A 16590-nucleotide genomic window follows, 5' to 3' on the forward strand; every position below is an offset into this window, starting at 1 on the left:
ACTGTCTCCCCAGCATTAACCATAGCGCTGGCACACAGCAAGCACTCGCTCGCTCACTCACTCACTCAGGGAGTGAACGCATGGCCACCACTTCCGGTCCTGGCATCATGGGTCAGGCACCATGCTAAGGGCTGCTCATGCATGCCAGTTTAATTCTCACCATCACCCACAGGAAGTCCACTTAGTCTTCTTCCTTTAGAGATGGAGATACAAGGCATGGAAAGGTTGCACAGGACACCCAAGGTCACCAGGCAAGGCAGTAACAGGTTAGAACCTAGGCACCCTAGCGAGAACCTTTAAACGTGATGCCTCTCCCTCCCTGCAGTCCCTAGCAGTGTCTTCGGGTTCTGAAGCTCCCTTGAGCGGGTCACACCCTCCACGGCCGTCCTAAACAGTTCTCCGCCATCAGTTGCCTTTTCCTCCTCCGTGGTTTCTTCTCTGCTGCCTGTTTAATATTTAAGTTGCACACACCCTGGGACTTCTGGAGACCCTCGTCACTGACCTACTTACCTATCCAACCATCTTTCCTCACACGCGGGGGAGGGCAGCATTGGGAGGGCTGGGGCGTCTCTGAAAGGAAGGAAGGAGGCAGGGAGAATGGGACGACTGCCTCACATCACACTCCTGCACCAAGCAGCAGGAGAACATGAATAAAACAAGGTCAGGCTCCTCTGCTTCCAGACCGTGACCGTGTAACGCTGATTGTAAGTGGCTTTTCAGGAAAGCAGCCCCCAGTTCCTCCGGCGCGGAGAAGGGCCTCCGCAGCCCCGGCTGTGTTGGGGGGCAGGGTACGGGAAAGGAAGGTGTTGTGTGTATTCCGCCAGTTACCGAGAGGTCTTGGAAGTCAGTGTGAACTCTCAACCCTTGGTAGTAAGAAGCCTCTAAACCAGACACAAACTGGCGCTGTCTTTCTAACCATCTCTGGGCAGGCATAGCTTGGAGGGTGGAGAAGGAGCCCTTTACCAAGGCGCGAGGGCTCACCTAGTCTCCAGCCTGCCCACCTCGGGAACCCCGGGGCTCCCGCTTTCCGAGACCTGGGTCATGGGACGGCCGTCCACTGCCTTCACGCCCACTGTGCCTCGCACGGACTCGGTCCCTCGTTCCCATTTCCACATCGCCAGCCTGGGGGTGCCCAACGCTCACGGTCACACCTCAGAGAGAGGCGTGGGGACGGTGGGATGCAAAAGGTGGCTTCACCAGGAATGGGAGTCCTGTCCGGGTTCCCAGTGTTTCCCGTCCCTTTCCGTGAGACTCAACCCACCGCCTTCCTATTGAAGTCCGGAGGGAACATTTAAGGGACAGTGAGGTTCGAAGAACCACACGCCTTGCTCAGAGCTGCCCGGCCCCCGCTTGGGGCTACAAGAAAGCTCTGGCCCCTGCTAGCCCCCCCGCCCTCCTTCCAGCGAGGCCCCGCGGTGGGCGGAGGCCGGTGCTCCCCAGCCCTCTGCCCCCCAAGCCCGCCCTCCCGCCCGTGACGTCAGAACCGGACCCGGTAAACTGAGCGGCGGCGCCGGGCGCTGGGGCGGAGACTGCGACCCGGGAGGCGCGGGCGGACGGACGGACGGACAGACGGAGTGGTCTGCGGGAGATCGGAGGTACGCGGAGCCCTCTCCCTGCGGGCGGGCGCGGCGCGGGAGGACGCGGGGCGCACGGACCCGGGAAGCCAGGCGCGGGCCACTTTCCAAGCCCTTAGCCGGGGCGGTGGGAGCTCGGGCGCGGCGGGAGCGGACAGCGTGCGGGGATCCCGGGTCGGGCCCCGACGGCGCTCGCGGGCGGCGTTCCCAAGGAGCCCGGCGCTCTCGGGGACGCTGCCGCCTTGGCGAGCCGGTGCGCGCGACTCCGGGGAACCCGAACGGGGGCTGGGCGGGGTCGGGTCCCGGCCGCGCGTCCTCACCGCGCGCCGCCCCGCAGCCGCCCTGAGCCATGGCCCTGAGCGAGCTGGCGCTGCTCCGCTGGCTGCAGGAGAGCCGCCACTCGCGGAAGCTCATCCTGTTCATCGTGTTCCTCGCGCTGCTGCTGGACAACATGCTGCTCACCGTCGTGGGTACGTACGGTCGGGATCCCCCTCCCCAGGACTCGCTTCCCTGGGCGCCCCACTTACCCAAGGGCGGCCCTAAAGCTCGGTCCCCGCCCGGGAAAGTCGGAGCGCGCGCCCTGCAAAACTGCATCTCTCCTGACCGCCGCTCCGGAGCTCGGAGGAGGAGCTGCGCTTGTGGCTTCGCTTTCCTGGTGGTCAGGTCAAAAACGGTGACCTCCCGATAAGACCCAGAGCTTATGTTTCCTCCTGATAATTTCCTGCTTCTCTTTGCTCACTTTCACCAAGATGAAAAAGATTTCCATTAAAGAGGAGCAATTCTCAGACTTTAAAGAATGCTTTAGAATAAATATTATGCTACCCCAAAAGGTGGGTTAATAAGTTGGTGTAACTGCAGGAACAAGACATAGCCCTCCCTCAAAGAAGGAAGTGACATTTGAATAAGCTGGAGCGAGTGACTTGAGACAAACATCTCAGGACCCCGTTAGAGAGCAGTGGGAGCTCTTGCAGTGCTGTAATCCCAGCACCTGGGGAGGCTGAGGCAGGCTGATCTCCAGTTCAAACCCCACCTGGGCAATTTATGGAAACTCTAAAATGAAAAGAAGTTGGGGACGTAGCTGAGAGGCAGAACCTCCTCGAGTCTGATCCCCAGGGGTGAAGGAGGGGAGGAAAGCAGGGAGAGAGAGAGAGAAAGAGAGAGAGAGGGAGAAGGAGAGAGGGAGGGGAAGAGAGGGAGGAAGGAAGGGAGAGAGCGCGCTAGAGAGAGAACAATTGGAATTGTTGCTTATAGCCTTTTTTCTATAATGGAGTTTTGAAAAACTAAATAATTGAAATCCATGTCTCTTAATTAGCCCCATTAATAGATGAGTATTTGGCATACTTTCCTTTTTAAAAAACAATCCCAATTTTCAACGAATAAAATAGAATGTTCTGTTCAGACTGTTTAAGTGGTGGGTCGCCTTTTCTTCCCCATCTGCAGGTGCGCAGGACACTTCTCAGAGCATCAGTCAGGTTTTCAGCTCAGGAGCGTGAGAGCCCAGGCTCCTCCTGGCTCAGGAACAAGGGCCTCCCAGCCCCTTTGTCTTGGATGCTCTGTTATTCCCTCTGTGCCCCAGACTTCAATTATATGGAACAGTTTTGCTTTTCCTTCACGGAAATCTGAGGAATTCTTAAACTTCACAGGTTGTATGGAAAATTGCTCACATAAACAGAAGGGTGAAGTTAGCCTGCAGCAGAGTTACCCATTTATCATTTCCTGCTGGTTTGATTTTTTTTTCTTTTCTTTTCTAAGATGCATAATGAAGTCTAGACTTCCATTTCCTTGCTTCATTTACTTAGAACTCTCTCTGAGAAGCTCCCCTTGACACCGGGTCAGCATGTCTTGACCATAGACCAAGTTTTGCTTTTCTTATCCCTCTGAGGGAATGCTGTATTAAGAAACAAGAGACAAAAATCTCAGGAGTTTGTTCTGCCCAATGGACCTAACAGTGTGGAATTGCCCCAGCATGCATCAGTGCAGGTATCCAGCACAGGGGGTGGATGTGCCACCTCTCTGGGCCTCCAGCATGCATCAGTGCAGGTATCCAGCACAGGGGGTGGATGTGCCACCTCTCTGGGCCTCCTCTGGCTTTTGATGCAATCTTAGTTTTGCTAACTCTTGTTTCGTGGTGAGTTTCAGGGTAATCACCACCTTCTTGTTCTGCCCAGTTCCCATCATCCCCAGTTATCTGTACAGCATTGAACATGAGAAAAATGATACCGGCACCCAGACTCCTCAGCCAGTGTTCACAGCCTCCACCCCAGGACGCTTCCAGAGTATCTTCTCCTACTATGACAACTCCACCAAGGTCACGGGGAACACCACAGGAGACCTTCACGGGGGGCAGCTGCATAAGGCCATCACCACACAGCGTGTGGTGACCAACACGTCTGCTGCCCCTTCCGACTGCCCCAGTGAGGATAAAGACCTCCTGAATGAGAACGTGCAGGTTGGCCTGCTGTTTGCCTCCAAAGCCACTGTGCAGCTCTTCACCAACCCTTTCATCGGACTGTTGACCAATAGGTAGGCTGTGCGCCGTTAGGGGGCGTTTTGTATCATCCACATACATTTCCACCTGCAGCTCTCCCTCCTGCTTGGTTGTCAGGGTCTAAAGACTTGGTGATGGGTGAGCTGGGGAACCTAGTCTTCTCAGCCTCATGTCTCCGTTCACTCTGATTCCCCATTTGTCCCATCTTTCTATCCTCTCCTGTTGCTCAGAAAGTAGGAAAATAGGAAAGGTGACAGAATAAAGAGAATAAAACTGTGCTTTTGTCTCAATGCTGGGTTTCGTAAGTACTTCGGTCACAGTCTTGGGCAGCAAAAACTTTGCAGCCACAGGCCACTGTCAGATTCTGCGTGCAATGTGCCTTTCTCTTGTCTTCCACCTCTGGTCGTGCACCTACTTATCAAAAGCTGTGGTGGTTTCTTTTAAGGATATCATGGCAAAGGATTTAGTAGCCACCCAGGTGGGGAGTGAGGGGGGAAAGATTGGTGGTACTGCAGCTTCCCAGGTGAAACCCTTAGCTGATGCTGAGGTGCTGAGCCATGTTCTTTTCCTTCTGCTGGTTATTAATCTGTGTCCACGTGCTCAAGGGGAAGAGAACTGAGACTGTTGCCTGGAAAGTCCAAGCCGCCCAATCTAGCTTAATGCATATTAACCCTATGTTCTAGATTACTTTGGATCTACATTATCTGGAGTAATTGTTCACTGCATTGCTGGTGACCATCCATCAAGTATTTATTTGTCCATGGCTGAGATGGCCTGGTTTTGCCAGGTACATCAGAGCTCAAAGCACAGGACACAGACTTCTGGACAGTCCCCTAGGGTGCCAGCTGCAAGGAGTGGGAGCTGGAAGAGTTGGGCTGCCAGGTGAACTTATTAGCTGCACAAGTAGAAATGCAAAAATGGTAGAGGCGGTTGTGTCCAAAGTCTTGCCATTTAGCCAGGCCAGAGTTATAAGAAAGACTAAGGCTAGAGGTGGGCTGGAGACTGTGGCGGAGGAGAGGTACACTGACGAGTACATGCCAAGGAGGAGGCCCTGGGGCAAGGCTGTGAGGCCCCAAGTGCTTGGCCAGAAGGAAAGGGATTTTGTGATGGGCAGCATTTGGGATCCATATGAGCTTCCATAGCTGTATGGAAGAGTCAGTGGGCCAAGCAGTGTAGTGGGAGAGATGGAGAACAGGATCAGCTACATAACTTGTGTTGTAGGCCCGTATTGAGCTCCTTGTTCAAATGTCATGAAGCATTTCAACATGACGGGACAAAGCACTGAGCCAAGGACAGAGCCCTCTGAGAGAGGAGCCCGGTGCTTCTCTGGGGTTGAGGGTCTGTGAGCTGAGGAGGTATGGAGGAAGTGGAAGGGGCTCCGAGAGGGGATGGCAAACTCCCCCTTTCCTAGCACCAGCTGCCATGGACACACACAATTGTTAACAATCCCAGCCATGGCCAGCCTTCCAGTCTGTGCAGAGCAATATTATACAGCTGCTACACAAAATAAGCAAATTAACCCAGTGAAGGGCCAATTCTGAGCGCACCATGAAACGTCATTACGGGGGTGACACGCGGCAGCTCCTCTATTCTCCAGAAAAAGACCAAACAGACCTTAAGAGTCATGGGTTCTTTTTCTTTCTTTTTTCAAAACTAAGAGTGCTTCTTAAAATGCATCTGGTATAATTACAGAAAGCAGCGCAGGGTTTTGTATTCTGACAGAGCAAACGGCTCCAATAGTATGTGTGAAAATTGAGGACATTATCGTAATAATGCCTTGCCAGTCACTTGGGTGGGAATGACTCGCTGTACTGTGTAATACTGAGAAGCTCATGAAATGATGGGAGTGTTCCCATCTTCCACATGCAAATAGCAAATGAACAGCTTTTAAAAATCCCATTCTTGTTTTTAATGCTTTGCTTAGACCATGGGGAGAAGCTTGTTTAAAACCAGTGAGACCTTTCCCCTATTAAATATGTTAAATGCTTCGAGGTTGCAGCTGTCCAAAGCTTCTGTTTGGGACCCCCAAAATTGTCTTGCAAGAGAATCCTCATTCGGTTTTATGACTTGTGAAATGTAGTCTATTTTTAGGGTGAGGGAACCATGTTGGATGATCTAAAGCAGAATTTTCACCCCTGCCTGGTTTCCCCAGCTATCCAGTGAGTTTAAAAATGATCTTCAGCATCGACCCTACCTGGTAATGGAGAATGCAAATTTTAATACTAATCTAGCCAAAACAGTGGAGCAGACTTGGGGATCTGCAGCTCCTCTGGACCCTCCAAGACAGGGCTGCTGCCGAATTTTGGTGGAAACTAGCCCCGAAGGCACACAAACCTTGCGTTCTCAGTCTTCTCTCGTGAGCTGATACCAAAAATCTTTGGACAGAATTTGTCCCAGTCTCATCCTCAGTTACCAGCAAGAGCTGTGACTCATGTTTTGAGTGTTATAAACAAATGTGTTTAATACAGTACTTTAAAGGCGATTAAAAAAATAAAAATGATCGATATACTTGTGATTAAAGAGGGATTTAAACCGCCCTGTGTAACTCAACCTTTCCCGGGTTGTAAACGAGTTGGCTCCTGTATTCCTGACTAGAGAGAAGTTAAAAACAGGGAGCATCCGAGCTTGCAGCGATTTTACCCAAACTTTTTGGGTCAGTCTTAGAATTGTGTGACAGAGGAGTTGTGCGCCACTGCTATAGCACCACGTCCAGGCTCCATCCTGGTCTCAAGGCTCTGTTCCTGCCTCTCCTGTTCTTTCTACCTGTTACTATTCCACAGTTTGTACTTTTAGCTATTAAAAATAGAGAACATAGATTTAAAAAAATCTGTCATTCTTGCATGTTCTTGGGCCCTTCCTGGTTATACCAGTCTGAACAGGTAAAGGCTTAGTGAGTTTTAGTCAATGAGCAAATAATATAGAAAACAGTCAGTCTGCTTTTTGGGGATTAACACCTTTCTAGGCCCCAGGAAAATAATTATCTTTTTTCAGCTCCTGATATGACCTGGTCCAACTGGTACATCCCCAGAGTCACACTGGGGAGCCACCTTGTCAGATGGACCCCAAGGCCTTGTGCATGCTGAGTCTGTGCTCTACCAGTGAGCCCAAGCTACACCCCAAGCCCAAAATGTGGTATCTTATTCTTCACTTGCTTTTTGTAATGAATTAAGTAGCTGTTGTGTCTTGAGCCACTCTTCTCTAAAGCACTTTGCATTGATTTAAGGGGGACCCACTCTGAGATGAGACACCCCACAGTGTAAGATTCCCATCCCAACCCCTGTATTCATGATTAAGATGGTGTCACCTGAGTAGCTTCTATTAGGTGATTAAAAAATAAAGTTTTAACTACTGGGATTAGATCTTATGCCAAATCCTGAAAACACAAAGTAACAACTCTTGGGAAGCATTTAAGCACTCCTTTGACTGGCAATCTGATACAAATCTTTTTTTTTTTTTTTTTTCTTTGACACAGGGTTTTGCTATGCAATTCAGGCTGGCCTTGAACTCACTTTGTACCCCAGGCTGGCCTCAAACTCGTAGCAATCCTCCTGCCTCAGCCTCCTGAGTGCTGGGATTACAGGCATGCACCACCCCACCAGCAAAAATCATTCTTGTTTTAATTAGTGTTAGGGTGCTATATTTTTGCTGAAAATATGTGACCAAATAGGGAACAAAGGGCCTTTGGTTTTGGCACATGCAGTTGTCTTTTTTTTTTTTCGTACCAGGAATCGAACTTGGGACCTTGTGCTTACCAGGCAGGTGCTTGTGCTACTGGGCTATATCGCCAGCCCTGCATGTGCAGTTGTCTCATGTCCAGTAACACACTTGCCAATGCCCAAGGATGCTTTGGTCGACTTCCAAGGGTGACTTTTTTTGTAATTCCAATTTAACTGGTCATTCTACATGTGCAGCGTGTGTGGCAGGAGGCACCAGGAATTACACTAGTGACACAAATCATAATTGAGTTCTGTAAGTGAATTTTAGGCATATATGTTCGTAAAAGGAAGGTTCTAAGCAGAAAAACAATGTGCAAATATATCTCTCCTCCATAAAGGTGTGGCTGTCTTTCTCTTTTTGTGCTGGGGATGGACCCCATGGCCTAGTGCATGCTGAGCCCGTGCTCTACCAGTGAGCTACACCCCAAGCCCGAGATGTGGTATCTTGGTCTTCACTTACTTTTCGTAGTGGATTAAGTAGCAGCTGTGTTTTGAGAATGGAAAGTTGTTACCTCAGGCCAGCCAGCTGGCTGGGGAAAGAGTTAACTGTCGCTGGAGGCCATCTCCCTCGGCTTCCTCTTTAGCTTGTCATTGTCTGGGTGGTCTGCTTTTCATCAAGCCAGCGTCACAGGCTTAATTTATTTTCATAGTTACCTAGTATATTTCAAAGCAGTTATTTTCACACACAAATCTTTGCTAACATCTGAATGACAAGGGAGAGGCCACAGGGCATGAAACCTCTCTGAAATCTACTGGGGTTGTTATTTGTTCCCTTTAGCTCCGATCAGTTGGTTTGCAGTGGGCTTTGTTGGAATAAGCAGTGACCTTTTCAGCTTCTCTGTGGACAAGGCAGCCAGCTGTTCTGGAAAGGGATTTCCCATCCTAGATGAAGCTGGATGGTAGGGCTGAGGTGGTGGGGAGGATATAGTGGAGTCTTCTTTTCTGAAATGGGGAGAAACCAGCAGTAGAAGTGGAGCAGTTCTCATGGGAGCAAGTCTCTACCTGCAGTGTGTCTGGCAGTAGGGCTCACAGTCAGTAAAGTCAGAGATCCATGATCCATGCAGCTCCTTGCATGCATCTAATAGCCAATATCAACTGCACACCCACCCGCAGACCCAAGGACATAACTTTGATGGTTTTACTTGTTTTTCTAGGGATTCAGTATGTGATTTTTAGTCTTATTCAAATTGGATTAACTGCTTGCTCCCTGATGCTCTGTTGAGGATGAGTATGGGCAATTGGATGACTCACAGGGGCTGATAATGGATGTGTGGATAAAGGTTTGCTGAATCAGATTTAGCTGACTCGTAATACATTAATTGAGGTGGCACTGAATTGAGACAAGAGGGTCAGTTCAGAAGTTTATGACTAAGGTCAGCTGAGTTTCTGTCCATTTAGTAAACGTTGTGGGAAAAAACATTTTCTCCTTAGAAAAGGCACCAGTGTTCTGCCCACTACTCAGTGACCTAGGGCTTGTAGACAGCTGTCCTGCTGAGGTGGGTGTGCACAGGGATGGAAGAGTTTGAGGATAGAGACCCAGGAGCTACCCAGGGTGTCTTATTTTCCTTGGGGTTGTGCAGCAGGGAAAGGTGCTGCGTGGCACTGACCCCCAGGCACCCCTGCTTGTGGGTTGGCCAGTGTTGGGTATACAGGCATGTGTGTGCCAAGCTAAGAGAAGGCGGCACCTGAGCCCAGGTGTGCTTGCAGCTTCTGGCTTGCTCTGGACGTGCCAGTGAGCCACACTATGTCATGGAAGATGAGGGTGTGGACTGGCCAGTCTTTATATTTCTTTCTCGCTTTTGCCATTTGATTATTCCAGATATGCTTTGTTAAAAAGTATTCCTGGGAAGACCCTTGTGTAATGCACAGCCTGTAGGTGTCACCCTTCATCCCACATGCCATTGGGAACCTCTTACCCTTGGGGCTGGCATTCCCACCAAAATATATGCCAGCCGGGCCTGGTAGACACTATGCACTCACAGCACGAGCACCCCCTGAATTTGGGACAAGTCATTTACTTTCCCGGAGCCCCAGTATCGATCACCTGAAAAGCGGACACCACCCCAGCTACCGCATGTAACTGCAGTGGGAATGCCAGGTCACCTGCACACCATTTCCCTGCTTGTGGAATGCCTGGGTCTGCTGGGAAGAAGGGGCCCCAGTGGTTTCCAGCCCACGCCTGCTGTGCACTGCCAGGTGACCTCAGCTACTGGCCAGACTGCAGACCTGGCAAACCATCGCTGCTGGTGTGGGAACCATGTATGGGGCTACCGCATTTCCTCACATTTTGGCCCGAAAGCGCTCAGAGCATCTCCTTGCATCTGCAGAGAGATGGCAGGTGTTTCATGTGGATGAAGGGTGCCCCTTTTAAAGCTTTCAACCAAAGTGAAGAAAGAGAAAAAAGGGTTAGACCCCAGTTCCAACAGCTTTGACATACATATGAGCGATAAAAATATAGTGAAAGTTTAAATTAAAAATTATCACAGTACAAGACATATGGCCAGTAATCCTCCTCAAAATATTCCTCCTCACTTTAAGCACACTTAATCCTTTCATGCGCGCCACTTTGTGAGGCGGTTCTGGAAATTTTTCTCTAGTGTCATTAGTTGTGCTGTGTCAGAACCAGGATAATGGTGGTGGAGGAGACACGCTCGCGCTTTTATTGGGCAGAAATTGCTGTAAAGTGTTGACCAGTGAGCAGTGATCATAAAATACAGTGAAGGGTTAGATTGAAAAATTTAAAAGCCATGTTGCATCAGACCCCCTCCAAATGTTCTCTCTCACTTCAAATACATTTATCCTATCAGTCTTGACAGTACTTTACTAGAATACATTTTTTAAAAAATGTAAACATTCATTGTATTTTTAGATGACTCATTGTATTAGCGTGTCCCCTACTAAATTTCCCAAATCTGTGTTAAAAGAGGTGAGAAAGCCTATATTTCTTCCAGGGCAACTGGGAAAATTGTCACGTGTCTGCTCTCTCACAGGGTGCACCATAGTTGTAAACAGTAAGCTGTCTGCAAATTTTCTGTGAGCCTCCTGGACTTTTCCTTATTCAGTATCCAGCAGCAGCAAGTAAGACGGTGGTTTATTTTGTCCTCATGAATAAACAGCACAGAGCAGTCACCTTAGGCTGCCTGAGACAAGCAAGCTGATGGCAGTGTCAAGTGCTCTGTGAAAAGGGGACTGACTGCCTGAGAATCTTTTATTAATTTTAGATGCTATTTGTATTTTTGGTAGTGGTTTTTTTGATGCATGTGAAATTGTTTTAAAACCATACATTAGTTTTTTCAGGATAACTTAACAGAGAGGTTCCATTTAAAGCCACGTCTGTCCTTTGGCTACCTGGGGAAGCGATAAAGTTTGCAAGGAGAAGCCCTGGACTGGAGGAAATGGTCCAAGTAAAATTATCCCGATACAATTTGGCAAGTCACCTTTTCATTCTGGAGTTTCCTCATCTGTAAAATAGGGAGCTGATTGCCTGTATGAAATCATTGAGCTGGTGGGTATAAGTGCTCGGGGTTTTGGGTATAACCTTTAAATGAAGGTGCTGTGACTGCGCCTTCTTAAGAAAGCATCAAATAGAAAAGCCCTTCCAGGAGTTCCTGGGCTTAGCACGCTTGGCCCTTCTGGCTTCTTGGATTTCTCTGGCCCCTCTCCAGATTCTTGGGGTCCAGGACTAGGGGGAAGGAGGCCTAGAGATGCTCTTGGCTGGTCTGGGTTGGAGAGAGCCTACAGGAGAGCAGTTGCTATGCCCATCCTGTCTCCTCTTTCTCAGGGCAGAGTGGCGATGAATGAGGCTGCCTACTTCCTCCTGCCCCACCTGCATAGCAGGGACCAAGCTGTCTGTTTAATCCCACCAAACAGTGGGAAGAGAAGGAGGAGGGTGAGAGAGGAAATGAAATTTTGAAGCACCGTCTGTGCTCCAGCTGCACTGTAGATGCTTTAACCTGCATTGCTCTCTATATTCAGGTCTTACGGGTGGGCAGTGGTCTCTTGATGGTGCTAAGGGACTTGCCTGGGATACTAGAAGGCCCTTTCCTGGTACCAGAGCCCTGGATGGTCTTACAGGGAAAGAGGGGTTTTGAATTTTTGCATAGAACATGAGGACTGTCTGCTTAGGCTGGTCTCGCTCAGGTCAACAGGAAGGTAGGTTTTAATATCTTGCTTCCTAATGCCTCTTAGATAATAGAGCTGCAGCCAGGTGAGCCGCCTGATGGTGTTTTACCGGAGAGAATCAGTTGGTTGTGACTGTCCCCTTGGGGGTGGTCTAGCAAATACTAGAATTAAAGAAATTAAAAAAATAGATGGAAGTAGGGTTCATATGTTTTGGATGTGTTCTCGGTTACTTGCCAATACTGTGTTAATATTTATTCCAGAGAAATTGTTGTTCAGAGTACCAGTCCATAAATGTATTCACGTTCCAAGACAGTCAAACACAAAAAGGTCACGTATCAAGCACGAAGAATATGAATTTTTAGAAAAGTTGACCAAAAGCTTATCTGTCTGATCCCAAAGGGTAGCTAAGAGACAATCAATATAAAGCTTTTAAAAAATACCCAGCAGTCATCAGATTTTCCTTTTGTTTGTGTTTTGCAGGATCGGCTATCCAATTCCCATGTTTGCGGGGTTCTGCATCATGTTTATTTCAACAGTTAGTAAGTGCCTCATGTTTGCCTTCTGAGTGTGGATACCAGAATGACTTCTGCTGTTTTCAAGCTGAGACTCAGAATACAGAGGGGGTTGGGGAGGTGTTGCATATTGGAAAAAGGAGTGGAGAAGGAGGCTTTGTGGAGCAAAAATGTAGTGCGGTAAACATGGAAGTGCTCCTTTGGTTAAGGTTGGCTTTGGAAATGCCCCTGTTGGGATGGTAACATCCTCCTGGCAGGGGCATGGCCCTAATACACTGTGCTGGGCCTCCTCTTTTGGCAGTGTTCGCCTTTTCTAGCAGCTACGCCTTTCTGCTGATTGCCAGGTCCCTGCAGGGCATCGGCTCTTCCTGCTCTTCTGTAGCTGGTAGGTACAGAACCACCTGTGTGTGTAGTTTTGGGGGGGGCGGTCTGTGTTGGTCAGCTTTCCTTCCCTATGACAAAATACCTGAGAAAAACAACTTAGAGAAGGAAAGGATTATTTGGGTCATGGTTTCAGAGGATTCAGTCCATGGGAAACTGTACCATTGCTTTTAACCTGTGGTGAGGCAGAGTCATGGGGAAGGGTAGAGTGGAGGAAAGCTGCTCACCTCATGGCAACGAGGAAGCAGGGAGAGGACAAGAGCCAGAGAGGAAGGGGCTGGGAACCAGATACAATCCCCAAAGGTAGTCCCATGACCCACTCTCTCTACCTAGGCCCCTCTCCTCTTACTACTGTTACCCCCCACAGTGCCATCAAGATATATAGTCTCATCAGGGGCTTCATCCACTGATGAAGTTAGAACTCTGATGACCCAGTCACTTCTAGAAATCCATACCCCCGAACATGAGATTTTGGGAGATATTTTAGATCTAAGCTGTAGCCCCCAGCATTGCCCTGGCCAGTCTCTTGGCCAGTCTCCTGGCCAGTTAGCTGGATTAATACAGGGACTCAAGGTATTGGTGGTGGGGGGGATTCTAGGAGAAGCTGCCCACCTTCCTTTTGGGTTCTTCTTGGTCCCATTTGCAGCTACTGTCACAGATTCAGGAAGATCACTATTCCGGCAGGAGAGGGAGGGTGCTCCCCAGGACCTAGGTGTTAACTGTGTCTTCAATTTAGGGATGGGCATGCTTGCCAGTGTGTACACAGATGACGAAGAGAGAGGCAATGCCATGGGGATCGCCTTGGGAGGCCTGGCCATGGGGGTCCTAGGTAGGTAAGAGCCACTGTATAGTCCGGTGGACAGGAGGGGCGTGTCTGGCATTGGGCGGTGATGGTGCTCACCTGGCAGCCCTGGGTGTGGTGGAGCTGAGTGTAGTTTCTATTTCTTACCTTCATGGAGACTTTGGAAAATGGTGGAAGGAGTCCTAGCTGGGAGCAACTGGGTTTTCATAGCCTTTTTCCCAAACCTCCCTGGGCCCCCATGTAGAACAAAAGGCTGAGCAGATTGGTGTGCCAGACCGCTTTCTCTCAAACATGCTGTGTGTTATGATCTGAGAGAACCTGCCCGCGTTTCACGTCTGCCTCCCCCACCCACCCTAGATGATCTGCCAGGTCAGGGGACAGACGTCTTCCCTGGGGGAGACTGCAATCCTTTCCCTTCATCTTTGACTTCCCTGCTCTTCGTGTTCGAGCATGTTTCCCCCCTCTGTGATGGATAAGGGGCGGAGCTTCACCTCCTCTTTCCCAGGCTACAGAAGCAGCACGTCTTTGTGACTGGATCTCATTTCTTTGAGACCTTCACCTTTGAGAGGGGAGTGCTTTGTATGCTTTGGCCATTCCTCAGGTGAAAACCCACTTGGAGGAAGTTGTCAAGGAATTTACTGCTAACTAAAAAGAATGTAGGGTGACCCCTTCCCATCTTTTTTTGAGCAAAGAGAAATAAAGAAACAAATGGAAACTCTAGCCTTGGGGGGCAACCGCCGGGACTGGCTTGGCCCCTCTCTCTTTCCACAGTGGGCCCCCCCTTTGGGAGTGTGCTCTACGAATTTGTGGGGAAGACGGCTCCCTTCCTGGTGCTGGCTGCCCTGGTGCTCTTGGATGGAGGTGAGGAGGCTCATGAGCACTGGGGCCATGACCTTGGTGTTCTTGAGGGCATGGACTCCTGCCATGTCTGCTTTCTGAGGGGGAGCTCATTTGTGTTTTTCCCTTGTAGCTATTCAACTCTTTGTGCTCCAGCCATCCCGGGTGCAGCCAGAGGTAAGCACCTGGGAAAGGAGGGCCTACAGTGGCCATGGAGACCATTCTAACCCTTGTTCTTTTGCTTGACAGAGTCAGAAGGGGACACCCCTAACCACTCTGCTGAAGGACCCCTACATCCTCATTGCCGCAGGTGGGGCTTCTGCGTCCACCTCAGACGAGGCTTTGTGGGGGAGGTGGAGTGAGTGGTGGGTGCCAGTGTCCATTTCGTTGCCAGAAATGTAAGGCTGAAGAGACATAAAGGGCAGACAGCTTCTGTGTCTCAGGAAATGATCTTCTCTGTCATTGTTTTCTGACCTCAGTCAAGGTGTCTTTTTGTTTTTCACTTGGGGCAAATCTAAACAGTGTGTAGCCTGCTCTGCAGAGGGCTGGGTCGTAGGATGCCACCACGATGCCCTGCCTCACAGGCTTGCTTGGAGCCTGGATTGCTCACTGCCTTTGTGTCAGAGCCCATCCTTCACTGTTTGGCCTTGACTTTGGTGACTGCATGGCAGGGGCGTATGTGGGCGTTCTGAATCCCCTTGCTGTGTCTGAATAGAGACTGTCAGAAGAGTCCCACAGGGCTTGGAGAACCCTGCTTGTCCAGCAGAGAGCCTGTCTCTGTGGAGCAGTGGGGAGGCAGGCTACAAGAAAGACAGGCTACAAGAAAGCTTTGAGTTTCTCTGCTCCTGGGAAGGAGAATGAGTCATATTTATCCGAGCAACTGTCCCCAAAAACCATCCTGGAGACAGCAGGCCACCTCGCTGTGACCCAAGGGACCAGCCTTGTGCAGGCACTGCCTGGGCCCGAGTGCTGAGGCCAGCTGTGGCCCTGGTGTGAGGTTGGGAGAAGCATGGCTGGGTGCTGCTCCCTGGGCGGCTCTGCAGTCTGGCGTCAGACCCAGTGAGGGCGCATTTATCTAAGCAGGCGTCAGGTACTCCAGGAGAGCTCAGGGAGCTTAGGAGAAGGGGGTCTGCCCTGCCTTTGGACATTTAAATTCAGCCTCTTCCAAAGCTGCAGGCTGGTCTGGTCCAACCCTTCTGGTGCTGGATTCGCGGAGGATTGCATGTATGTAGCCCAAAGGCTGGAGGCAGAAACTTCTTCATGTGCTGGGGTCCTGCTAGGTGCAGGCAGCATCCCAGGGCTGGGATGCCCCAGAGTCCTGCCATACAAGGTGGGGAGGAGGGTACGTCGTAGAAGATGAGGTCCCAGAGATGTGACTCCCTGAAGCTCGGATAAGTCTGGGCAGGGTTCTGCCGGCTGAAACCTCTCTGACAGGAGGAAATACAGAGATCTATCCAACACCACTGTCACACTATCCCCAGTTCTTGGGGGGTGCTTAGAAAGCAAGGTGTGTGTGTGGGAGGAGTCCAGTCATGTCTGTGTTGTGCCTGTAAATGTCACAGAGAATGAAAAAATCCTTTCTTCATTATGCGTGCATCTTCATCATGACCACACTGTTCCTGAGTGTGTTCTAGAAAATTGCAGGTTTCACAGAACACAACATGGGACACTCCCAGAACGATAGATGGAGGACACCCCGTGTATCTTTTTCCGGATGGTTATGTATTTACAAAGAATCTGGTTAAGAGAGTGCACAGATACCACACATGGATAGCTGACTTAAAAAGTATCCTTCCATAGCACACCTGGACCAAGAGCACTGTGATCCTCCTTGGATTTTCTGGCATCTCTGGGCATCAGAGATATCCATGTTCATGGGCAATAAAACATAATCCCAAGCATCTCAGATTGTCTCAGTGCCATGTGCTGTCTGGAGATTGCCTTGCTGCTGGGTGCCTCAAGAAAGTTACTTCATTAATAAATTGGAGCTCCTTTTCTTCATTAATAAATTGGCTGCATTAAACCAAATGCCCTCTGAGGCTCCCTCCAGTTCCAAATGATATGACTCTGGGGGCTGGGGATTTAGCTCAGCGGCAAAGCGCCTGCCTGGCAAGCGCAAGGTCGTGAGTTCGGTTCCCGGTACCGGAGAAAAACCAAA

General features: G+C 49.9%; 1 protein-coding gene across 3 annotated transcripts in view; it reads left to right on the forward strand.

The window, feature by feature from the left end:
* Positions 1–1529: 1529 nt before the first annotated feature.
* Slc18a2 (solute carrier family 18 (vesicular monoamine transporter), member 2) overlaps positions 1530–16590 on the forward strand; it is a 30127-nt gene continuing 15066 nt past the window's right edge. Inside the window, exons 1-9 of one of the 3 annotated variants that reach the window (XM_005387871.2) lie at positions 1530–1595; positions 1912–2044; positions 3743–4097; positions 12381–12439; positions 12714–12797; positions 13530–13622; positions 14367–14456; positions 14566–14609; positions 14682–14742. In XM_005387871.2, the coding sequence (XP_005387928.1) occupies positions 1924–2044; positions 3743–4097; positions 12381–12439; positions 12714–12797; positions 13530–13622; positions 14367–14456; positions 14566–14609; positions 14682–14742 (907 nt within the window). In that variant the 5' untranslated portion in view covers positions 1530–1595; positions 1912–1923. Of the gene's footprint in view, positions 1659–1911; positions 2045–3742; positions 4098–12380; positions 12440–12713; positions 12798–13529; positions 13627–14366; positions 14457–14565; positions 14610–14681; positions 14743–16590 lie in introns of all 3 variants that reach the window. The other 2 variants (XM_013515846.1, XM_005387872.2) reach the window with 2 other exon arrangements.

The sequence above is a fragment of the Chinchilla lanigera genome, unplaced genomic scaffold (assembly GCF_000276665.1).
Source record: "Chinchilla lanigera isolate Chin_1 unplaced genomic scaffold, ChiLan1.0 scaffold00030, whole genome shotgun sequence".
In the NCBI taxonomy this organism is placed as follows: Eukaryota; Metazoa; Chordata; class Mammalia; order Rodentia; family Chinchillidae; genus Chinchilla; species Chinchilla lanigera.